This window comes from Myxine glutinosa, chromosome 8 (assembly GCF_964187855.1).
Source record: "Myxine glutinosa chromosome 8, kmMyxGlut1.1, whole genome shotgun sequence".
NCBI classification, from domain to species: domain Eukaryota; kingdom Metazoa; phylum Chordata; class Myxini; order Myxiniformes; family Myxinidae; genus Myxine; species Myxine glutinosa.
Window position 1 is genome coordinate 7,430,805 of NC_136268.1, and position 27,186 is coordinate 7,457,990.

At 42.2% G+C, this 27,186-nt stretch overlaps 1 protein-coding gene across 1 annotated transcript in view; it reads left to right on the top strand.

The window, feature by feature from the left end:
• LOC137432239 (transcriptional enhancer factor TEF-1) overlaps positions 1–27,186 on the top strand; it is a 159,517-nt gene that overhangs the window by 17,062 nt on the left and 115,269 nt on the right. Inside the window, exon 2 of the mRNA XM_068123993.2 lies at positions 21,775–21,977. Within this exon, the coding sequence (XP_067980094.1) occupies positions 21,830–21,977 (148 nt within the window). The 5' untranslated portion in view covers positions 21,775–21,829. The remainder of the gene's footprint in view (positions 1–21,774; positions 21,978–27,186) is intronic.

The window sequence follows — 27,186 nt, forward strand, 5'->3', positions numbered from 1 at the left end:
TTTTCTACCCCCATTAACGCACCTTCCCCTGCCTCCTCTCCCCAAACCCACCTTCCAAATTTCCAGTTTTTTCTTCCTGAGAGTTTGCTTTTGTATCCATCTTGTCCACCCAGTGCATCCTTCAATCCTCCCCACACCCATTATTTGTCGAAGTCTCCTTTTATTTTTCCTCCAAGTCTGCTGTTCATGTTTCCCCTCTCTTTCCACTGTTCCTTTAGTTCTGTTGCCTCCTGATCCATTCTGCGTTCTATGTATTCCACAAGCCTTGACTTTATCCCAAAAAGGTATTTTGGCTGGAATTTGTCATTTGTGAGTACCGGTGGTAAGTCCCATAGTCTTTGTGAAAGACACGGTGGGATATTTTTAATGCCCACGAGCTAATATTATCAGTCAGGGTAGATGTGTTCAACATCCAGCCGAAGGACAACACCCTGTCTGCAAAGCATCAATCGGACAGTTTGTCCTCGGGCAAAGAATCAAACCTTGACTAGACACCACTGCACCATCTTGTCGGACACTCGATATTAATTAATCAGATGCTCAGTTAATTAGGAACTTGTACATATATTAGGAGCTGCAGGAGCTTTGTTGAGAATGTCCTCCTGTTCATTTGAGGGAGCCATGTCAAAATCACCCATTCCAAGTTCCAGAAGTTTCTCTGGCAATGGCAAGTTGAGTGATATTTTATTTTGGTTTTTTTTTGTTTGTTTGTTTGTTTGTTTGTTTGTATACATAATCGAGGCTCGTGAAAGAGCTAACATTTATCACACAAACAAATTAAACAGACAAACAACCAAAGTATATAAAAAGGGGAGCAGTAGACAAGATGGGGAGAGAAGGGGAAGCACATAAACACAACATTTGTGAGGGACATCGGGAATGTGTGTGAGGAAGAGGGCTTTGGGGGAGGCGGCGTGGGAAGGGGGGGGGGGGTGGGAGAAGTATAAAGACAAGGACACCAAGGACTTCCAGGACAGAAGTTGGTATTTCAAAAAAGAGGCTTTGGGGTGAAATTAGCGGGGGTAGAAAAGATCAAGGTTTTGGATGGGGGAAGAAGTTTTGTAGTATGACTCAGGTATTGTCTACCCCAAATATTGTCTACCTATGTAATAAAGCTTGACTACAAATCGATCGGTTTGTCAACCTTGCAATAGAATGCTGTCTATCTCTGTGTCACTGTTACGTGGTCCTCCCGGTAACTACCTGGTCTTGGTGACCCCCGGACCGTGGGAGGACCCCGCCAGAAAGATATATGATTTATACGCTTTAGTAATGCAATCAATATGAAAGACACAAACAATTCAGGTCAATAAGCAACCCCACACCAAGGATCCGGATTAATTAATAATATATTCTCAATCCATCATCAGCAATCAACAATCCATCAACAATCTTACTAAGATGGCCATCTCATATATTTCCCCCCTTTCCCCACTCACGACCCCTCAATAGTCACTGTCCCTCACAATGTCTCTGGGCCCCTCCAGACCAAAGTGAAGGTCGACTTCTCCGCACACGGGCGGTTGAACGGACCCCTGGCTGACGTGCTCCAAACGTGCACGTCAAGTACCAGGAACAGCTGCTGCGGCGCACCCCTCCTTGCAAAGCAAAGCGGGCAAAGCAAAGCGCGGCTCGCAAAGCGCGCGAGGCCCAAGGTGCGACTCGTACACGCCCTCGGAGGCGTCGAGGCGAACAGTGCCGGACGCTTGGTTCCTTCCAGGAAGCCACGGCAACCTGACACGTAACAGGCAATCACCCCGCGCAGGTAACTCCTCTCGCCAGACGGGCTTTTCAAACTCAGCGTTCCCCACGCTAATCAATATCGACACCGCTCGCGTCGGAGCTGGACGAGGAAGAAGAAGATAGCCGCTTCTCCCGGACCTCGTGTCTTTTCTTCTTCCGGTTCACCATCCCGTTTCCGGTCTCCTGTTATCCGGAGCCTCTCTAACCATTTAACCACAACAACCTTTAATAGAATAAACATTAATAAGCAATGACATGAATAGTAATTCACCTAAATCCGGGATCCGTAACAGTCACCCACAATTGAATAGCAGGTTGAACACGTTATAAATACCATAGAATGACCTTTATTGTAGTTGTGGAATGAAAAGAAAAGAGCACTCGGTGTCTGCGCACCAGACTGCTGTCAGAAGGCCCTTTTTGAGCAGTGGCAACGGGACGCGTGTCCGACGTGCGTGCCTGTTGCTTGTTCCAATAGGCGACAAAGGTTCGCCGGGAGGCCTTTTGGAAGCAGGTGTACCGACCGAGCTGGCAGACATCTCCAGGCCTGATAAATCATTTTGTCACACACTGGGCGGGGAATGAGGCACAAAGCTGCAGGAGCTTTGTTTGGAATGTTTGCAACATGCAACAGCTTTGCTCTGTTCATCTGAGATACCCATGTCAAGATCTCCGATTCGAGGTTCTGAAAGTTTCTCTTCCTTACCCTGATCGCAATCCGACACTGGGTTGTGGCTCTCCACAATTATCGAGTGAAAGGTTGTGCTTGTTTACCAAGGAGCATAAATTATATGCAAATTAAAACCGATCTTTAATTTCTGGTGACATCGACTATCCTGTTCATCTACATTCCCGTGAAACTATTCGAATCCATGGAAGAATATATATGTATGTATGTATGTATATGTACATATTTATATATATATATATATATATATATATATATATATATATATATATATATGTATGTATATGTACATACATATATGTATGTATATGTACATATTTATATATATATATATATATATATATATATATATATATATACACACATACCTGCTTACTCAAAACAGCCAACTGGACTCAGGTTTCCATCGCCAACTCAAGCAACCATCTGTCTTTTATGATCTATTTTTCTTTGCAGAAATTGTGGTTGCCTCAGGCAGGTTTATTTATTTATTTATTTATTAAATGATTTATGGTAGTAATAGTATCGTTTTGTCATTTTGTGGTTCCATTCCACGTATTTGGCACTCGTGTATCTTTGGACTATCCACAATAGTCAGGTTCAAGGATGGAATTGTGGAATATGACAGGTATTGCTTAAAGTTTCATTATTTATTTATTTGTTTTTGTTTGTTTGTTTGTTTATTTCGTATTTATCAGGGTCAAAGGCTCATCGAGAAGCTTGTGCATAAATGACATGCACAGGCAAAGAGATTAGTAGACATCAGTGTACCTCTACTTCGATCACGAGGACATTGGTAGATAAAGACAAACACATATATGCTACTATCACATAGGTAGACAAGGACAAACACATATATGTTACAATTACATTGATAGACAAGGCCAAACATATATATGCTACTATCACGACATAGGTAGACAAGGACAAACACATACATGGTACTATCACATAGGTAGACAAGGACAAACACATATATGGTACTATCACATTGATAGACAAGGACAAACACATATATAGTACTATCACATAGGTAGACAAGGACAAACACATATATAGTAATATCACAAAGGGAGACAAGGACAAACACATACATGGTACTATGACATTGGTAGACAAGGCTAAACACAAATATGGTACTATCACATTGATAGACAAGGACAAACACATATATGGTACTATCACATTGGTAGACAAGGACAAACACATATATAGTACTATCACACAAACACATACATGGTACTATCACATTGGTAGACATGGGCAAACCCATACATGGTACTATGGTACTATTGGTAGACATGGACAAACACATATATGGTACCATCACAGTGGTAGACATGGACAAACACATATATGGTACTATCACATTGGTAGACATGGACAAACACATATATGGTACGATCACATTGGTAGACATTGGCAAACACATGCATGGTACTATGACATTGGTAGACATGGACAAACACATTTATGGTGCTATCACATTGCTAGACATGGACAAACACATACATGGTACTATCACATTGGTAGACATGGACAAACACATTTATGGTGCTATCACATTGCTAGACATGGACAAACACATACATGGTACTATTACATTGGTAGACATGGACAAACACATACATGGGACTATTACATTGGTAGACATGGACAAACACATACATGGTACTATTACATTGGTAGACATGGCCAAACACATACATGGTACTATCACATTGGTAGACATGGACAACACATACATGGTACTATTACATTGGTAGACATGGACAAACACATATATGGTACTATCACATTGGTAGACATGGACAACACATACATGGTACTTCGACACATGGACATTGCTAGGACTTCCAGTCGAAAATCTCCAGGAAAGGAAATTTCCAGGAAAGAAGTCGGAATTTCAAAAAAGTGGATCTGGGGTGAATTAACGGGGGAAGAAAAGATCACATATGTAATCTTTGAGAGAAATGGCGACACACACACACACACACACACACACACACACACACACACACACACACACACACACACACACACACACAATCTCGTTTTTTCATTTCTGTTCCTCACAATTCTATCTCTCTCTTTTACACACACACACACACACACACACACACACACACACACACACACACACACACACACACACACACACACACATACACACACACACACGCATGCAGACAGACAGACATCTCTCTTACATTATAGATGTGGGTGTGAACCCTAACAGGTCTACCCGAACGTACAGCGCAGTAACGCGTTGCGATTATCGCCCAAATACTGCGCATTTTGCACCAACATGACGACCAATTTGTGTTGTAAAATGGACCGCGTGGTGTTCACATCATCAGGTTGTTCTGGACTAGCGGTGGTGATAGTGGGAGCCCGTGAAGCTCGATTTCCTCTCAAGGACGTCGCTTACCTGATAAAGGTAACCACCACCGCAGTGTCTCTCAGGTGTATCTGCGCTGGCAAAACTGTAAAACACCCTTGGACTAAATTGGACCAGCACACGAGGATCTCATTGGTTGTCTCATGGAATCGCTGCGGCCTTAATCAGTCCGTCGGTGTCGAACTCACCGTTCGGTTCGTTCTCTCATTTGTTTCTCGTTGGTTTGTGTTTTTCGCAGGAACAGTTCATTTATTCTCATGTCATGTCACAAACCCGTCATTCAAACCATAACCTTTGTCCTTGGCCCGAGTCAGGGACAGTTCCAATCTTCCATTTGAGGACAGAGCCGTACAGCTGCTCGTACGTATTCGTCCAAGGTCTATGCAGACACGAGATGAAAAGGAGAAACAGAGAAGTTTGGGTGTGAGTAACAAGTAAACAATCTCCTTGTCACTCCCGAGGATTGGTAAATTGCCTGATTATCGTGATGAGGAGGTACCCAATGCTTCTTTCCACCAAAATTGGGCCCTTTCATCCTAATGGCTTTCATACCGTCGGCCGGCTTCTGTTGGGGGAACTAAAGTCGACGGAGCCTTGATGGCAGATCTGGAGTTTTAGGTCCGTCGGTTTCCTTTTGGTTTCAAGGGATCACGATATGTCCAAATTGAGCTCGCAGAGCTCAAGGAGCGGCGTGAAATTGATCCCGAATGCCATGAGAATGGATCCAGTCAAGCAACGGGCCTTGCGCTTTCCTTTCCTTGGTAATTCCAGGTCGTTTTCTCTCTGCCTGCATTATGTTTGAAGTGAAACACTCTCTTCATCTTCACTCTCCATCTTCAGTGGACACCCTTTTCTCAGTGGAATCACAGCAAACTGTCCTGCTTTTTCTACTCTTTATCTCACAAGTGATGTGTTAACTGAAGCATTTAGGTTTCTCCTCTCCTGATAACCATCTGTGAAGACCCTCTCTCTCTCCCTCTAACTATGTCTCTCTTTGTTTTTCTCTCTTTCTCTCTACGTAAGATTGTGATGCTCACAACTGGTCATCTAAGGTTTGGCATTACAACAATACAACATGGTGTTGGTGATACTGTCTCCTTTTGGGCCATGCTCCACGCTCATGCTCCACACTCCATGCTCCATGCTCCACGCTCCATGCTCCACGCTTCATACTCCACGTTCCATGCTCCACGCTCATGCTCCACACTCATGCTCTGTGCTCCACACTCATGCTCCATGCTCCACACTCCAGGCTCATGCTCCATGCTCCATACTCCACGTTCCATGCTCCACGCTCATGCTCCACACTCCAGGCTCATGCTCCATGCACCATACTCCACGTTCCATGCTCCACGCTCATGCTCCATGCTCCACACTCATGCTCCATGCTCCACACTCATGCTCGATGCTCCACACTCCCTGCTCCAGGCTCATGCTCCATGCTCCACACTCATGCTCCACGCTCATGCTCGATGCTCCACACTCCATGCTCCAGGCTCATGCTCCATGCTCCACACTCATGCTCCATGCTCCAACTCCAGGCTCATGCTCCACGCTCCATGCTCCATGATCCACGCTCCATGCTCCATGCTTGTGGACATTTCACACTAACCTGAAGTCTTTGTTTGATCACTTTATTTTTATTGATCTTCCCACAATATGCGATGGTCTTTTTGAACTCAAATGTCAAGCAGTTCAGTTGTTCTCTGAGCATATTGCATTTTGGTGTTCACAACTAAACGTCTGACCTCTTCCATATGAATGCCAATCCATTGGGAATGGTTTTCTGATAGATTCACTTCTACGAGTACATCACCTGAGACCTTTATTCATATTTACATCTCCTTGGACCTTTATTCATATTTACATCACCTTAGACCTTTATTCATATTTACATCACCTTGGACCTTTATTCATATTTACATCACCTTAGACCTTTATTCATATTTACATCTCCTTGGACCTTTATTCATATTTACATCTCCTTGGACCTTTATTCATATTTACATCACCTTAGACCTTTATTCATATTTACATCTCCTTGGACCTTTATTCATATTTACATCACCTTGGACCTTTATTCATATTTACATCACCTTAGACCTTTATTCATATTTACATCACCTTAGACCTTTATTCATATTTACATCACCTTGGACCTTTATTCATATTTACATCTCCTTGGACCTTTATTCATATTTACATCTCCTTGGACCTTTATTCATATTTACATCACCTTGGACCTTTATTCATATTTACATCACCTTAGACCTTTATTCATATTTACATCACCTTAGACCTTTATTCATGTTTACATCTCCTTGGACCTTTATTCATATTTACATCTCCTTGAACCTTTATTCATATTTACATCACCTTAGACCTTTATTCATGTTTACATCTCCTTGGACCTTTATTCATATTTACATCACCTTAGACCTTTATTCATATTTACATCACCTTAGACCTTTATTCATGTTTACATCTCCTTGGACCTTTATTCATATTTACATCACCTTAGACCTTTATTCATATTTACATCACCTTAGACCTTTATTCATATTTACATCTCCTTGAACCTTTATTCATATTTACATCACCTTAGACCTTTATTCATATTTACATCACCTTAGACCTTTATTCATGTTTACATCTCCTTGGACCTTTATTCATATTTACATCACCTTAGACCTTTATTCATATTTACATCTCCTTGGACCTTTATTCATATTTACATCTCCTTGGACCTTTATTCATATTTACATCACCTTAGACCTTTATTCATATTTACATCACCTTGGACCTTTATTCATATTTACATCACCTTGGACCTTTATTCATATTTACATCACCTTAGACCTTTATTCATATTTACATCACCTTAGACCTTTATTCATGTTTACATCTCCTTGGACCTTTATTCATATTTACATCACCTTAGACCTTTATTCATATTTACATCTCCTTGGACCTTTATTCATATTTACATCACCTTGGACCTTTATTCATATTTACATCACCTTGGACCTTTATTCATATTTACATCACCTTGGACCTTTATTCATATTTACATCACCTTGGACCTTTATTCATATTTACATCACCTTAGACCTTTATTCATATTTACATCTCCTTGGACCTTTGTTCATATTTACATCACCTTGGACCTTTATTCATATTTACATCACCTTAGACCTTTATTCATATTTTCATCACCTTGGATGATGGATGATTTTTATCTAACAGGACCTCTGACCTTTAACCTCTTGTCCCCATAATTGAATCAGTTCATCTTTACATCATTATACACACTCTTACCAAGTTTGACTTTGATCCCTTCAGCTGGTCTTAAGTTATCGTGGTCACGGAAACCTATCACCTACGCACCGATGGATAGACGGACAGCTGGACGAACATCCTAAAAACACTAAAAACACAATGCCTCTCCTGTATATATATATGTACTCCCCACCCCTCCCCACTACTGTTCCATTTGTCAGTGTTCTAGCTATTCCATGAGCCTTGACTCTGCATACCAAAAACTGTCATGGGTTGGCAAACATTGCGCAGGCTTGATGGGTCGAATGGTCTCTTTCTGTGTTGACGTTTCTTGGGAGGGAAGTCATCTATTATATATTGCAAACGATGGTGTCTGTCTGTGCATTTGGCTGTCTCCCGTTTAGAGCAGCCACTTCCCACACTGCGTTTGAAAAGCTCAACAATCTTTTTTGTAATGACGGTAGAAGAGGCATAAATTATGTTGATGCCAATTCACAAGCAGGTTATTTTGTCCTCTTTTTAGAAAAAGCCAATCTCCACCACCCGATGTTGCACCACCATTTTACGGTGGGCTGTATAAGGAGCTCTGAGCTTTGGCTTTGAGTGAAACCAAGAACGAAACACAATTAACCTTTTTAAAGTCAATGAAATCATTTCAATTGATTAAGATTAACTTAAACTTTTCCTGACACTGGTTACGGGTACCTTTGCTAGTACACGACAAAACACTTTAGAAATGTAAAATTGGGGAAGGGAAAACTGCACACAGTGTCGTTGTTTGGTACACCTGAAAACAGAGCATCAGTACCCCATGATTGATTTTGCATCACATTGACGTGAATCAAAATCAATTTGCGCATTTTTTGAAGTTTATTTATTTATTTATTTGTGTCAAAATTAATGACCACAGTAGTTTATATGTTTTTGAATTGGTACTTAGAAAATACGTGTGAAATATGGATAATCTAGCCGTAAAGTCGCTTTTCATAAAGTTGGTTAAAAAAAGTTAATGAAGACACTTCTCTTTATAGTGTAGCAGCATAGCAAACCTGTTGTGCATTTTGTGATACAAGCACCAAATTTGGCACAAATGTACATTAATATGTTGCGAACATTTTCAGATATTGGGCCACTTGAAATTCCGTAATTTTTTTTTTCAATTTTTTTCAAATTTCGTAATTTCAAATTTTTCGGGTGACACCGTCACAATTTCGGTCTTCGAGGCCGGCCGATATAGTGGGGCGGCTTAGCCCAAATATTCAAAAGAATTGTGCATTTTGTGATACAAGCACCAAATTTGGCACAAATGTACATTAATATGTTGCGAACATTGTGTGGTCAGCAATGAAGACGAGAGTCTGAATTACATGTATGCAAAAGACCTTGTGAACCAGTGAAGCAAATACACGGGTAAGCATGAATTAAATCTAGGGCATGATATAATTTCCATGATGTTTACCTCTACACTCAATGGTGGAAGGAGGTAATGTTTTGATCCCAGCTTGTCTGTATGTCTGTTAGTCCACAAAATTCCAGACAAAGCTTGTAGTAGTGGTAGTTGTAGTGGTAGTGGTGATAACAGAAATTGTTATATAGAACTGAACTTATATTATTATTATATGCAGAAAATAACTTCATTTCTATATGCCCTGCAGTGGACAGGTTAATTGGTTTATGCACTGAAGGGGTCACCCTGGTGTGCACTGCTGTGTTCTGCCTCACTGAGTTGTTCAGGTATGATGTACTCAGCACAAGCTTCCGGTCGGCCCGGAGGTGGGGGTGCGGGGCCTGTCACGGAACGTCAAAACAAACGGCCTGCCGGGGCCGCCCAAAAGTCGGGCGTGAGGGGCGCGTCCACTAATGGAACGCCTCTCGCTTCCCAGATCGAGGGCCACGTGGTCAGGAGAACCTCGTCCCTTCCGGTCACACTTTGCCTATCGGCCGGCCTCGAAGACCGAAATTGTGACGGTGTCACCCGAAAAATTTGAAATTACGAAATTTGAAAAAATTTGAAAAAAAAATTTACGGAATTTCAAGTGGCCCAATATCTGAAAATGTTCGCAACATATTAATGTACATTTGTGCCAAATTTGGTGCTTGTATCACAAAATGCACAATTCTTTTGAATATTTGGGCTAAGCCACCCCACTATTAAGAGAGTTTAAAATGGTAGGGTTACCTGCCACAACCAAAGTGGCTTCATGAATGATGAGTCCTCCCAATGGGACATTGGGGTTTTGACATGTTATCGCTCTCTCGGCTTGAGCATGACCAGCTTACAACTCACAGAGTCATGGTGAGCTCTAAACCACTCGGTCCATTCATTCGGTGTTGGGGAGTGACCTCGGGAACCTTTTTGTTCAGTGGTTCCTGCAGCGGGAAGTGTTTTCCATCAGTTTGAAAGGGAGGAACTCGATTGTCCACGGCATAACCTAATACCGATTAATCCTGCATCTCTTCTTCTTCATCAATTTTCAGGCTTTGCATTCCTGATGCTTTATTGGATCAAGTGAAGAGCGGAAAAGGATGTGCAGCGCTCTTTACTTTGACGAGAGGCACACTTGAACTCAACAGCTTATGGCCATTCGTGGAACCAAACCGAGGCCTCGATGTATTTAAACTTTTCTACCTCTCATGGACGTGGGCCTGCCACCTTTATCAAGCCTTCGTCGTGCATTAAAGCAGACTCACCTGGCCCTTAAATACACAGAATACAGAATGAAATAGTTCAGGTTATCCACCGTAAAATATCACAAAGTGCTGGCATTTTGGGAATTGCCCTTCATCGGAGCAAAAGAGGGCAAGGCGCAAAATCCTCGGTGCTTTGTGATCTTTTCTGGCAGGAAGCCATTTTATTCCCATATTTTTCACCTCTTGTGCCGCCATCGCTAGTTCTTTGCATGAGTTAGTAACTTTTTATTTTTTTCGCCAAAAGGCCTTTGTCCCACTATCATGCATGATCCACTAACAAGCTGCTTCCAGGATCGTGTGCAGCGCACGCTGTGGCCGATTCCTTCCAAACCTTGAGGTTAGGGACTCGGGTTATTACAGGGGAGCAACAGCTTTCCATAGGGCTCCAGGTGAAACAAGGAGAATAAAAAGATGAATAAGAGGTTTGAATTGACATGGAGGAGTTTAGTATGAAGAAGACTGGGGTCATATGAGGCAAAGGAAGAGGAGAGTTTTTCGACGGAAATAAAGGTAGGACCAACAGGTGCTCGGGGTCTGTGGGGGGAACAGGATCCAAATGCCTTTTTCCTAATTTTGTTTTGAGTGCTCTGTTTTCCATTAGTGTAAGCAGCTGCATCACACCCGGTCCAGCAGGTCTCCTGCGGTCCTCATGACGCTCCTAATGCCATCCTCCAGCCCGTGCCTGGTCTTCCTGGTCCTTTTGGAATCGATGACCTGCGAGCACACTAGCGCAGTGAGAGAGTGAGAACGACAGCTGGTTTACATCGAGATACTTTACTCCATCCTCTGCAGCACCTGTAGGTTAGCCACGAGGCTATGGTGAACAATTGGTGACGTAATCGCTTCCTTACATTTCCTTAACTGGGAACTATGCTTACAAACTCTCATTTATAAGCTCCTGGTTTGATATTCCAGCAATTATCCTTTGGTTTAAACTTTTAGTTTAAAAATGGGAATTTAAATTTCTATAAATCCTGTTATCAAGGACTCTTTGGAGTCTTAATTTCATGCATAGGTAATCAAGCTGTAGACCATGTGACCAGACAAGCAAAATTTAGTAAAATTCTTCAGGTAAAAGCAGGTGAAATGGTGTTTCTTTTACATTCGTTAGTGTAAAGCAGCAGTTCATTTCTCAAAGCATCCCAGGACTATAACAAACTGCATTTGACTGACATTCCCATGATGTGGACAGGATTGGTCAGCTATAGGCCACACTTAAGTTGAGGAAGGAAAACTATCATTATTTGTCCCTTTATCATTTACACATCCTCCATTCTTCAGACACATAAACCACTGGTTTCATGAAAGATGCTAAACATGATGGCATTTTGAGCCGTAGGCCCGTTCACCATAGCTCTTTACCACCAGACTTGATTGCAGGCCGAGTCAGACCGGCTCTGTTCAACACTCTACTGCTTTGCGGTACGGCTCGGGTAACACATTACAGCTGACGGCACTGCATGCGCTTCTTCACATGAGTTATTTTTGTACAATATCTGTCCAGTTCTTTCATATTCCACAACATTTTTTTCCTGTTTTGCTAAAGACCACTTGCATTGCCAAATAAGGTTTTCAAACCTGCATCATACCCATCTCAGTTGCTCACGACCCTAATCCATGGTTTGGCATATGAGGTAGCATTCAACAAGTTCTCGAAACGCGATTACTCGAGATAGTTCATAAATGCCATGGTTTCAACATTCCTTAAAATCTAACTGAACATGTTTATTAAGGAAATGTATTTTGTGATAATTATAAAAATATACATATATATATATACATAAATATACATATATAAATATACATATATAAATATACATATATATATATACATAAATATACATATATATATATACATAAATATACATATATAAATATACATATATATATATATACATAAATATACATATATAAATATACATATACATATATATACATAAATATACATATATAAATATAAATATATATATATACATAAATATACATATATAAATATACATATATATATATATATATATATATATATATATATATAATATACATATAAATATACATATATACATATACATAAATATACATATATAAATATAAATATATATATATACATAAATATACATATATAAATATACATATATATATATACATAAATATACATATATAAATATACATAAATATACATAAATAAATATACATAAATATACATACATAAATATACATATATAAATATACATATATATATATACATAAATATACATATATAAATATACATAAATGCCAGTAAAATATACATATATATATATATATATATATATATATATATACATAAATATACATATATAAATATACATATATATATATACATAAATATACATATATAAATATACATATATATATATATATACATAAATATACATATATAAATATACATATATATATACATAAATATACATATATAAATATACATATATATATATATATATATATATATATATATATATATATATATATATATACATACATACATACATACATACATATATATATATATATATGTATATTTTTGTATATATGTATATTTATATAATTATCACAAAATACATTTCCTTAATAAACATGCATATAAATATACATATATATATATATATATACATAAATATACATATATATACACATAAATATACATATATAAATATACATATATATATATATATCTATCTATAATTCCAGTAATCTCTGTGTGTTTGTTTGTACGTTTGTACGTTTGTACGTTTGTTTGTTTGTCTGTGACCGCTGTTTCTCGACAACCACGGGTCCGATATACTTTAAACTTGCCAGGTATATTGCTGGGGACCCGAGGATGTGCCTTTTCAAGGTTTCATATTAATCGGACAAGTACTTACCGAGCTATGGCGATTTAGCCGTTCGCCGTTCGCTTTGGCGTTGCGAATGGACCAAACCATTGCATGTAAATAGAGGGGGGGGGTTCTGTGGTCGTTGCGAATGGACCAAACCATTCATGTAAATAGAGGGGGGGGGGGGTTCTGTGGTCGTTACTGCCACGTGGTTTCAAAGTTTTTTTTTGTTGTTGTTGTTTGCACGCATGTTTTTTTGCACCCACGTACGGGCACGCCCTAGGATGTTTACACACACACACCCCTACACAAATTTTTTTTTTTTTTTTTTTTTGGCAAGGAACGGGCACCCACGTACGGGCACGTCCTAGCTTATATATAGTACGGGCATGCCCTAGTATACATAAATATACATATATAAATATACATATATATATATTTTATTTTTTTTATTTTTTTTGTATACTGAATCGAGGCTCGTTAAAGAGCTAACATTAACTTCACAAACAAATCAACCAGACAAACAAAATATATAAAAAGAGGGAGCGGAAAACAAGATGGGGAGAGAAGGGGAAGCACACAAACACAACATTTGAGAGCAGGGAGATGTGTGGAAGGGAGAGGGCTTGGGGGGAGGAGGCGTGGGAAGGGGGGGGGCGGGGGAGGGAGAAGTATAAAACACAAGGACACCAAGGACTTCCAGGACAGAAGTTGGTATTTCAAAAAAGTGGAATTGGGGTGAAATTAGCGGGGGTAGAAAAGATCAAGGTTTTGGATGGGGGAAGATAAGAGATGGTGGTGAACAACTGTTTTAAAGACCTGGAGGGTGGAGTGGGATTGAAGAGAGTGAGGGAGTTTGTTCCAGAGGCGGGAGAAAAGAGAAATGAAGGAGTGAAGGTGAGCAGAGAGTCTTGATTTTGGCAGTTTGACCATAAGAGGGTTGCAGGCAGATCTTGTGCGACCTGTAGGAATATTTGCGGGACAGAGCCCAGAGAGAGCTGGGGGGGCAAGGCCAGAGAGGAGTCGGTAGAAGACGGAAAGACCACCAACCTGCCTGCAGTGAGTGAGTGAGAGGCCCTTGGAGTTAGCTTCATCGCGGGAGATTCCAATGATTCTGAATGCTTTGGTTTCAACGGCGTGAAGACGAGCTAGGTGTGAGGCAGGAGCACCAGCCCAGAGGGGAGAGCAGTATTCCATTGAGCTGCGGATGAAAGCCTTGTATGTGGTGAGGAGCTCAGGTGTGCCAAGTCGGCGACTCAGGATGCACAGTCGGCGACTGGCTTTGGAGGCCAGATTTGAAATGTGGTTTTCCCAGGAAAGATCATGGCAGATGGTGAGACCGAAAAGCTTGAGTGACAGAACTTCTTGGAGAGGATTATTCAGAAAGTGGATGGGAGGGTTGTCCAGTCGGTCTTTTCGGAGAGACATCGTAAGAGTGTGAGATTTGTCAGGATTGAAAGACATGTTCCACTTGTTTGCCCAGTCTGTGATTTTGTCCAGGTCTGCAGAGCGTGTGGAGGCTGCAGACTGCCGATCTGAGGGATGAAGAATGGAGCGACAGAGAGTAGAGTCATCAGCAAAGAGATACAGAGGATTTTCAAGAGAGTCAGAGAGATCATTGATGAAGACCAGAAAAAGCACAGGGCCCAGAACACTGCCTTGTGGAACTCCAGCCTGAACAGGAAGAGGAGATGAGAGAAACCCATTCAGGGCCACACGTTGACTACGACTAGAGAGGAAGTCCGCCAGCCATGCGTGGAGATTTCCATGGATACCAAAAGAGGAGAGTTTGGTGAGCAGAGCGGGGTGCCAGACCGTATCGAAGGCACGTGATATGTCAAGGGACACTGCTCTAATTTCCTGTTTGGCATTGAGGACCTCCATCCATTGTTGAGAAAGCAGAAGCAGCATGTCCAGAGTAGAGTGTACAGGTCTGAAACCAAATTGATGATCAGAGATCAAGCCATTGGAGAAGAGGAAAGATTTCATATCTGAAGCAATGATGGATTCCATGACTTTGCTGATAATTGGGAGAAGGCTGATTGGTCTGTAGTTGCTGGGATCTGTTTTTGCACCTTTTTTGTGCAAAGCGGTGATGTTGGCAGATTTCCAAGCAGATGGAAGATGACCTTGAGCAAAAGAGAGGGTGAAGAGAACAGAGAGAGGGAGTGAAAGAGCGGAAGAACAGGATTTTAGGACCCGTGGGCTGATTCCGTCAGGTCCAGTTGCAGAATCCGAGTCGAGGGTTGACAGAAACTTTTCCACCTTGTCAGGAGGAAAGGACACAGAGTCCAGGAGCAGCTGGGTACCACTGGGTACGGTGGGTACAGAGAGGGATGGGTTTGGGACACAAGATTTAGAGGCAAACACAGAGTTGAGGCATTCAGCTTTTTCACGTGCGGAGTCAGCCGTGTGGCCATTTGAGGTGAGGGAGGGGATGGAGGGGGAACAAACACCAGAAACAGATTTGACCTGACGCCACCAGGATTTGGAAGAGGGAGACAGGTAAGAGAGTTCGGTCCTGAGAACGGAGAGATATTGTTTCCTGGCTCTCCTGAGGGTGGACACACACTTGTTTCGGGCTTTGTGAAAGGAAATGAGATTTCCTTCCATTGGATTTGCTTTCCAGGAGACAAAAGCAAGTTGTTTCTGGGCAATAGCCTCACCACAAGATTCCGTGTACCATGGACGGGAGGAAGGGTATGACAACAGAAGACGAGATGGGATAAATCTGTGCATGAGAGAGAGCAGTTTGCTTTGGAAGAATTCCCAGGAAGAATTTATGTCAGAGGCAGTAGAGATGGGAGACCAGTCCAGATGATTGATGGCTGCTTGAAGACCGTGCCAGTTCGCCTGAGTGAAATGCCAGACTCGACGCTGAGGAGGCTCTCTGAGAATGGTCAGAGAGATGTCCACTTTAACAAGCACATGATCAGAAGAGCCGATTGGAGCAGAAGAAGAGCAGCAGACATTTTCAGGGAAGTTAGTCATAACCAAGTCCAGAAGAGAAGATGCTCCGTTGACTGAAATCCGGGTCGGGAAATTGACAGATTGTGTCAGTCCCAGTGAGTCACAGAAGTCCTTTGCTGAAGAGCCATGGCTGGTGAGAGAGGTACCCACACCCAGCCAACTGGCATGGTGACAGTTGAAATCACCACATATGAGGAAGAGAGAGTTGGGATGGGTAGATAGAAGTTGGTCCATATTATCAGATGGCGAGATGTAGATGGAGTCATCACTGTTTGGTGGACGGAACAACACACATATGAACAAAAGGTGGGAGCGAAGGGGAAGCCGTAGCCAAAGGTATTCTTGGGGGTGAGGTGGAGAGAGGGCAGTGCAGGGCGAGTGAGGAAGAGAGTTTTTTATAAAGATAGCAACGCCACCTCCAGGACGAGGCTCAGGTCTATCATACCGAAGGAGGGAGTAACCTGGGAGAGATACCAAGGAATCAGAGACATCATGAAGGAGGAAAGTTTCTGTTAAGCAGATCACGTCTGGTTTGTCAGAAGCAACCTGTATGGAGAGATCAGACAAGTTTGAGCGAAGGCCCCGGATGTTTGAGGTCCATACTGTTAAGGAAGAGGAAGGGGGAGCATCGGATACAGAACAGGGGGGGGGGGGGGGGAGCGGTAGGGTAAGATGTGGAAGAGGAGGAAGAGGTAGGGAGAGCTGTTGAAGGTGTGTCGGAGATTACAGAATAGCTTGGAGAAAGGGAAGAATGGGGCGGACAAAAGGTTTGATGGTGATTGGGAGAGGCGCAGTGAGGTGTTATTTGACGAGGGGGAAGAGCGAGGCAGAAGGTTGAGGGAGATGAAGGTGAAAGTTGGAAGGGGTAAGAAGTGGGGAGGATGCTTTGAGGAGGAGGGGTGAGAGGGGAGTCTAGGAGGGGAGGAGCGAGGGAGAGTCTCGGAGGGGAGGGGTGTGGGGGGAGATTTGAAAGGAATGGGTGATTGGGAAGATTTGGAGGGGAGGGGCAAGGGGGAAGATTTGAAAGAGATGGGTGATGGGGATGATTTGGAGGGGAGGGGCAAGGGGGTAGATTTAGAGGGGAGGGGTGATGGGAAATGGGATTTTGGGGTGATGGGATTTTGAAAAGTGTACGATTAATGGGAAACGAACATTTATTGCAAAATGAGTTATATATATATATACATAAATATATATATACATAAATATATATATATACATATATATATATATATATACATAAATATATATATATACATAAAAATTTATATATATACAATATAAATATAAATAAATACAATTATTATATAAATATAAATAATAAATAAATAGAAATATAAACAAATATAAATATATATATACAATGTAAATTTTATATACATAAAAATATATATATATAAATAAATATACATATAAATATACATATATATATATATATACATAAATATACATATATAAATATACATATATATATATATATATATATATATATATATATTATTATATATATATATAAATAAATAAATAATATATATATATATATATATAAATAATATATATATATATATATATATATATATATATATATATATATATATATATATATATATATACATTTATATATGTATATTTATGTATATATATATATATATATATATGTATTATGTATATTTATATAATTATCACAAAATACATTTCCTTAATAAACATGTATATAAATATACGTATATATATATACATAAACATACATATATATATATATATATATACATAAATATAAATATATATATATATATATATTTTATTTTTTTTTCAAGGGAATTTATTGGATGATTGTGAGTATCTTGTTCCGATGACTTTTTGAACGCCCACGTTGTTTTGTTTTACAATTGTTACACACCCAACCTGTCCACCAAGTTTTGACATAATCCGTCAGACAACCTTTTGAGATATCGTGCTCGCTATCCTTTTTGCCCCTGTCACTCAATGTTGAAGAATCACTTTAAAAAGATTCGCGTACCTGGATCCAGATCTTCAGCAAAATCGAATCAATTAATCCTTGTCACAAACACCCAACATTGTCCGAATCCGTCTGTAACATGTTGAGATATCGTGCTCACAGACAGACAAACAGGGAAACAGACAGACAGGGGTGAAAACATAACTCTCATCCACCTTTGGTGGCAGAGGTAACTAACAGGTGAACAGTTTATGTTTTGTATCCCACCGATAGGCCAGATCTGCATCTGGACCGACCAGTAGTCCTTGGCACACACCAAAACCTAATCTGATTATTCTTGTCACACACTAACAAATCCACAAGTTTTGTCATTAAGTTTGTCTTCCCGGACCTAGTCATAGGGCTATGGTCTGGTGAGACACCTGCTTCATTAAACTGTTTCAGACAAAGTTTCATCCACATTGTAATATCCCGTCTCATTACTAAAATAACCATAGAAGTGAAATATGTGGTTTTACTGGTGAAGGAAACGACCATTTCCACACCAGTTAAAGATTTGCATCGTTTTGTCAATCGGTTAAACAAGTTAAACCAGATTTTGCAAAAAAAAAACAAATCCAGGCCTTGTATGAGGTACCTGTACGATGTACGGACTATTTGCTTGGGATCATCTTTCAAGTTCAAAACCAAAGCCTATTGTTTACCTGAGATTTCCAGACTATTTCGTTTTTAATCAGCAGTCTAATTCTATATTACATTTCACTTTCTCTTGCTGTCACGATTTGGAGATGATTTGTTTTTCCGCATTTTCTCTTTCTGTTGTCCTCGGATCGCTCTCTTTTCTTGCTGGTATTTCTCAACACGAGACGTCTCGATGTCGAGTAGACTTTGGTGTGCTGTGGTTCCATTCTTGAGATCCGTGTCGTGCATGGCTGTTATTTCGAATCATTTTACACTTTAGACTTGTTCCTTATGATGAGCGAAGGCTGAATTTCGTTCTTAAGACTCGATGTTCAAACTAGGTGACCGTCGGGTTCTGGCTTTTGGACATTTTCCTGCGTCCCGCTACCCAAACATGCGGAGATCTCGAGATCTTGCGCCGTTAATCGGATGATGGTGTGTCGTCGTTTCTGACGAACCTCTTCCCTTCGTTGGCGTGCTCACTAAGCACAGGTGAGCAGGTGCCAATGAAGGGAAAAGCCTGCACAGAGAAGTGATTAAAGTGATAGAGGTGTGTGCTATCCCTCTCCCACTCCCTATTCCTATGAGCGTCGTTGGCTGCAGGTGCAGTAAATGCCACGTAAAGTCTGATGCACATCGGTACAGCAGACTGGTCAGGTCGTCGGTATGATGACTGCTGTCCTTGATGTCCAAAATGGACACAGCTGTCCGCAGATGATGTGCAGTGATGGCCAAATTGGTGCCACCACTGACTTTAATTAATTTAATCGAATTAATTGGATGAAAACGAACCACAATGCCCAGGATCCCTGCCCACGAGGGTTGCTTTTATTTGCATGTTACCTGCAGACCATCGTCTCGCTGCTGGCATTAAAACCTACCTGGCTAGTTGTGAGGTGCAGTAATGGTGCTGCAAGGTGCTGGAGGCTGTGAGACGCAGGGTGTGGTCTTTGTTCGTTGCCATTATGTTGCACAAACTGGTTTAATGGACAGTTTGCAACACCGAGAAGCAACAAGGCGGCACGGAAATGTAAATCTTTCTTTTTTTCAGTTTATTGTGTGCTTATCGCCTTTGATCTCCTTTATTCCTTCATCTCTCCTGCATAGTCTTGTTCGCCTTGTAAACACAGGTTGAAAATGTCATTTAAAGGTCGTCGTGTGCCTGACCTTTTCTTCTCGGGTGTACATTTGCGTGGTCAACTCTACGTGATCAAGTAGGCCTTGGGTACCGTGGTCTCGGCGGTGACCAAAGTCCCTTTAATGGTGCTGCAACATGAACACTATAACATGAACCACACTTCATATCAAAATATTTTGCTGGTGACACCAACCTCATCATGGATAGTTTGACCAATTTAAAAAATACTTTATTTTAAAGAGCAAACTTGATCCGTGGCTGTGATTTGGTGTCAGGAGCAGAACTGGGAATGTGGCGAAGGGAAAGGAAAGTGCACAGCGACATCCCAGATCGCAAGGCCAGGCTTTACCCCGGGCTGCTTTGTGTTTTCATTGTCATCTTTTTCATTCAATTCTACTTTGTTTTTTCTGGACAAGATTGAGGCTCGTGGAAAAGCAAGGTGACGGAGGGTATGAACAGCAGGTCATGGACTGAACAAACGGGAAAAGGGGAAGGGGGACACAGTAACCTACAAGTATTCGTCGAGTGGAGAAATCAATACGATAAACGTGATTTGAACCCGGAATTCCAGGTATCATGAGTCTTTTTCAAAATGGTTTCAATTATTCCTGAAACATTAGTCCATTGGTAAGGAAATTTAAATGACGTCGATACTGTTGCTTGCGACTACATGTCCTGCACAAAGGACGCAGACCGAAGTGTTCCGATCGTGGACCTCGACCGCAATTACATTTGTCGTGTATTTGTTCAAGGCCCGACATACTCGTGAGCCTCGTAGGAGCAAAACAGGTATCCATTCCAAGTCAGCGGAGCTTGAAATTAGTGCGGTGACCCCCAGGATAACACGAGTTTCTCCAGGAAAGGCAACTCAAACAAACACCATCATTAGAGAAGCCTTGATGAATTATCAAAACAAAAGTTTGTGGATGATCTGAACTCAGGTAAACACCTCCCTGGTATTCGGCCGAATCTTTTCTATCCTTTCGTTTATGATTCGACTTCGGCATTATGCGGATTGTCTTGTGTGTCGCTCTTCGTTTTGCATTTCCTTTTTGCTGTCTTGGCGTTATGAGTCCTCATGGAGGATCTGTGCCTCGAACAGGCCCTCATGGACCCAATGCGTACATTTTTTTTGCGTTGACTCATTCATTGAGTAACATAACCTTTCCTGTGTAAGATCCTATGACATGAGCTTGGAAAACCACCTGATCTTTTTTTTTACCCTGATTGTACGAGGTTGTCTCTCATTGTTGTCAACCTTTACAGATACCTTTCTCTCGCTAATCTCCAATGGTTGAGACAATTGAATGTATTTCTTGTGCATTATGGGAGCTCCTTTTACAGCTGCCATACATCTGTCTGTACTTACAGGTGAGGCGAAGGCCGAGGCTTGGCACGAAGCGCCGTAAAGCTTGAGACGGACACCATGTCGGACTCTGTGGAAAAGTCGCTGGACAACGACGCAGAAGGCGTCTGGAGCCCGGACATTGAGCAAAGCTTCCAGGAGGCTTTGGCCATCTATCCGCCGTGCGGTCGTCGCAAGATAATCCTCTCGGATGAAGGAAAGATGTATGGTGAGTCGGGGTGGCTTTAGATATAAAAACAAATAATTGACTGACATGCATGATTGAAATGTGTCATTTGCCATAGAAGCATGTGACATTTCACCTTAAAGTCACTGGATTCTGGGCATGACGTGAGGATTTTTAGCAAAAATCATTCAAACACCATAATCACCATCGGGAGCCACAACTACGTTGCGGACTCACACGTTAACATAACACCACTGTGCCAACTGTTTTTCTCGGCATTCCCGGAGTCACAGTTCCCTGTGTCCGAGACAGCAAAACTGGACGGGCCCACAAACTGGACAGCCAAAAAAAGACCGAATGAGACCCTTTGGAGCTTCCGTCAAATCCTACTTCTGCCCATATTAATGGCAATAGAAGGAGTCCAGGTTGTAAATAAAGTAGTGGCCTCAGTTTCAAAGCAGATCAATATATCCATGACAAAATATGTGGTTTACAAATAAAGTGTGATAGATTCGACAAACAACGGCCTACTGAGAAATCGATCTCTCCAAATTACAAGTATACTCGGCTTGTAACATGGTTTTTACCTTTAGGTTCAAAGTTCAAGTTGAAACTGTTTCATTAACTAAAGCTTTTTGGTGGCGGAGAATGGGATCATGTGGATTACTTTTGTGATGAGAAATTCCAAGCAATTGTTGATTAAAGAAAATATACTTTGTCTGTTTTCCTGATGTATTTAATTTGAGGTAAAGGGAATGATCCACGTGACCAGGTATTGTAGATCAATGACGTATTGACAGGCGTGGACCCTCCAGGACAACTGTGAAAGGTAGAATGGAATTATTATAGTCCTTTAGGCATTAACGTTATCCAGTTATAAGTTACCATTGTGTCAGCATAATGTCGCAGACAGTGTCCTTAAACGTCACGCAAGAAATGTGGACTTTGAGATCAAACTCGTCATTGAATCAGAAACAGGAAAATCCAATGCTTTTCGCTTCAGATCGTGAAACCATTCGCTATTCTCAAGCAGCGTCCATCTTTGATAGCGGCAAGCGGTTGGCACGACCGTTCTTATCTTCCTCTTCGGCAGCGTTCACCTTGATTGTTCCAGTCTTGTTCATTGGTGCGTGCTCGTTCATAATCGCAGTTCATAACTCTGCAACACGACATCAACTCGAAGGGGTAAATGAATGTGTGTAATGCACAATTATACGCTCCAATGAGCGAACTCTATAGCACATTGCCATGAGCCACAGCTCGAAAGGACCAGTCTTCAATGGTCACGGTGATTTTCACAAGTCAATATAAATGACAAGCCCAGACAGTTTCTGCCGCAATGGCGTCTTCATCAGAATTAAAAAATATATATCGTTAATAACATTTTATTATTTTTGGCAAGGCCTGTATCGTCAGTCATTGACTCTCCATTGTGTTAAAGGTACTTTTATCGGATGGTTTGTTTGCATTGCCCAGCATTAGTCATGTCGGACGGGGAGAGTAGATATGTGGAGAGAGTGAGGTGTAGAGGAGGGAGAGAGGAGAGAGGGGAGGGGAGATAGGGAGAAGGAGGGGGAAGAAAGAGGGAGAAGATAGGGAGGAGTGGGAAGAAAGAGGGAGAGGATAGGGAGGAGTGGGAAGAAAGAGGGAGAGGATAGGGAGGAGTGGGAAGAAAGAGGTCGAGGATAGGGAGGAGTGGTAAGAAAGAGGTCGAGGATAGGGAGAAGGAGGGAGGGAAGAAAGAGGGAGAGATAGGGAGAAGGACGGGGAAGAAAGAGGTAGAGATAGGGAGAAGGAGGTGGAAGAAAGAGGGAGAGATAGGGAGAAGGAGTGGGGAAAAAGAGGGAGAGGATAGGGAGGAGTGGGAAGAAAGAGGGAGAGGATAGGGAGGAGTGGGAAGAAAGAGGTCGAGGATAGGGAGGAGTGGTAAGAAAGAGGTCGAGGATAGGGAGAAGGAGGGAGGGAAGAAAGAGGGAGAGATAGGGAGAAGGACGGGGAAGGAAGAGGGAGAGATAGGGAGAAGGAGGGAGAAGAAAGAGGGAGAGATAGGGAGGAGTGGGAAGAAAGAGGGAGAGGATAGGGAGAAGGAGGGAGGGAAGAAAGAGGGAGAGATAGGGAGAAGGACGGGGAAGGAAGAGGGAGAGATAGGGAGAAGGAGTGGGAAAAAAGAGGGAGAGGATAGGGAGGAGTGGGAAGAAAGAGGGAGAGGATAGGGAGGAGTGGGAAGAAAGAGGTCGAGGATAGGGAGGAGTGGGAAGAAAGAGGTCGAGGATAGGGAGGAGTGGTAAGAAAGAGGTCGAGGATAGGGAGAAGGAGGGAGGGAAGAAAGAGGGAGAGATAGGGAGAAGGACGGGGAAGAAAGAGGTAGAGATAGGGAGAAGGAGGTGGAAGAAAGAGGGAGAGATAGGGAGAAGGGGGGGGGGAAGAAAGAGGGAGAGATGGGGAGAAGGAGGGGGAAGAAAGAGGGAGAGATAGGGAGGAGGGGAAAGAAAGAGGGAGAGATAGGGAGAAGGAGGGAGGGAAGGAAGAAGGAGAGATAGGGAGAAGGAGGGAGAAGAAAGAGGGAGAGATAGGGAGAAGGGGGGGGGGGGAAGAAAGAGGGAGAGATGGGGAGAAGGAGGGGGAAGAAAGAGGGAGAGATAGGGAGGAGGGGAAAGAAAGAGGGAGAGATAGGGAGAAGGAGTGGGAAGAAAGAGGGAGAGATAGGGAGAAGGAGTGGGAAGAAAGAGGGAGAGATAGGGAGAAGGAGTGGGAAGAAAGAGGGAGAGATAGGGAGAAGGAGGGGGAAGAAAGAGGGAGAGATAGGGAGAAGGAGGGGGAAGAAAGAGGGAGAGGATAGGGAGGAGTGGTAAGAAAGAGGGTGAGATAGGGAGAAGGAGGGGGAAGAAAGAGGGTGAGATAGGGAGAAGGAGTGGGAAGAAAGAGGGAGAGATAGGGAGAAGGAGTGGGAAGAAAGAGGGAGAGATAGGGAGAAGGAGTGGGAAGAAAGAGGGAGAGGATAGGAAGGAGTGGGAAGAAAGAGGGTGAGATAGGGAGAAGGAGGGGGAAGAAAGAGGGTGAGATAGGGAGAAGGAGGGGGAAGAAAGAGGGAGAGATAGGGAGAAGGAGGGGGAAGAAAGAGGGAGAGATAGGGAGAAGGAGTGGGAATAAAGAGGGAGAGGATAGGAAGGAGTGGGAAGAAAGAGGGTGAGATAGGGAGAAGGAGGGGGAAGAAAGAGGGAGAGATAGGGAGAAGGAGTGGGAAGAAAGAGGGAGAGATAGGGAGAAGGAGGGGGAAGAAAGAGGGAGAGATGGGGAGAAGGAGGGGGAAGAAAGAGGGAGAGATAGGGAGAAGGAGGGGGAAGAAAGAGGGAGAGATAGGGAGAAGGAGTGGGAAGAAAGAGGGAGAGATAGGGATATGGATGAGGAAAGGATCTCCAAAGTTAACAACAACTCGTAGGTGGCAGTGTTCCAACCAGCATTTTGGAATTTCACTCTTGGACATCACGTCATCAGTGATGAGACAGAGACGCACAGAGCACTTGATGGAAAACGCAGACACGAGGCTTACCCAAGTTTTGTATTTGGGACACATTTTTGCCGCATATTGTCCGGTCATTTCTGAGAAGAGGAAAGGACAATAAGTAAGAGAAGTTTGCAAAAGTCGTTAAATTTGCGAGAAGAGCTTCTGCTTTAAGCACCTTTCGGTGTGCCGCGATGGACCCTGGAGCTGACGGAGGATGTTGACCTTGCCCGGAGCGTGGCCATGCTCTCTGATTCGGCCTATCGACATCAAGCAAATATAAATCAATCGGACAAGCGGTATAAACTTCTGTGTGAAAGATGGCGGCGCGATCCATCGCCGTCAAATTGTCCGTTTCCGGTCCGATGCTGGGAATAATCATCAGGGTTTGTTTATTGTCTTTCGTCTTTTTGTTTATTATTTGTTTATTATTTGTTTGTTTATTAGCGTCTTTGGGCTTCCTGAAAAGCGCTATATAAAATAAATGCATTATTATTATTATTATTATTGTGCCACCACCTTCTACATCGCTGAGATTTCATGGTGGTTGCATGATCATGATCATAAACTTGTTGTTGTTTACTTTCACATAAAAATGGCCTATAACATCGCGGTTCGCCTTTGGTGTCTCGGGTTTTGTTCATCGACACTGGAGACGCTCTCATTGTTGTATTTTTAGCAGTAGATGTGAGCTCAGTGCCACGGGAACAGTACTGAGGGAGCTTTGGCACCTCGGGAAGAATTCCAGAGTTATTTGCGAAAAGGAAAAAAAGGATAAATAATTTGCAACCCGGCTTGGTTCCGCCGCACCCTCAAAGTCTGCCATCTTGGTAGGCCTTGAAGGGATGGCAGGGCAGCAGCACATCGGTGTAGTTCACTCACTGTTCACGCAACTTCACCTTGCTGTTACGAGCATGATGTGGTACCATCCTGTTTCAAAAGTTATCCTATGATTTCTCATGAGATCTGACAGAAATCTGATGAGAATCTCATCAGATCACACTTTGGTTTTTGTTTTTTTGTAAGGGTTTCAGCAATGCTGTGAAGAGCAAAGGTATTTCTGAGAGAGTCATGCATATTCAACGTGCAGGCTGGTCAGGGTACTGTGCCAACAGTGTATTATTTGTGAAATATTTGTGACATCCCTGTCATATGTGTAACCTGCAAGCAAACAGGATAGCCAGCTTGACACCTCACCTCCTCCCCCTCTGAATGATGGCATGCTCCATGATGCAGCACCATCTGCTAACAACCTCCTGCTACTCTTTTTATTTGGATGTGGTTGGGTCTGATAACGAGGTATCCACTCATCCACCCAGAGCTGGCAGCTTCAAAAGTATCCATTACACCACCTGAGCTATCCATCTATGCACTCCTGATATTTCACCCTGTGTCGATTGAATCTTGGATCAGACCCCGAAGATCATAATCATTTTGTGTGCAACACGTGGCTCCGGGATTGCAAACACCAGAATGAAGGTTCATAGCTCGGTCGAGATTCGAACCCAGGTTAGTCAGCTCGGAGGTGAGTGTGCATACCTCTGGGTCAACCTACGAGCCCACCTTATAGATCAATATCTATCAAGAGACATAACCCCCCAAGTGGAGATTCAGTCAATTTGGAAATCGGAAAGTGATTAAAATTGCCCAGGGGTCTTCTGGTATTATTATTATTATCATTATTATTATTTTTATTATTATTATTATTATTGTTAACAACAACCTGGTGTTGGCTTAGCGGTTAGGGTG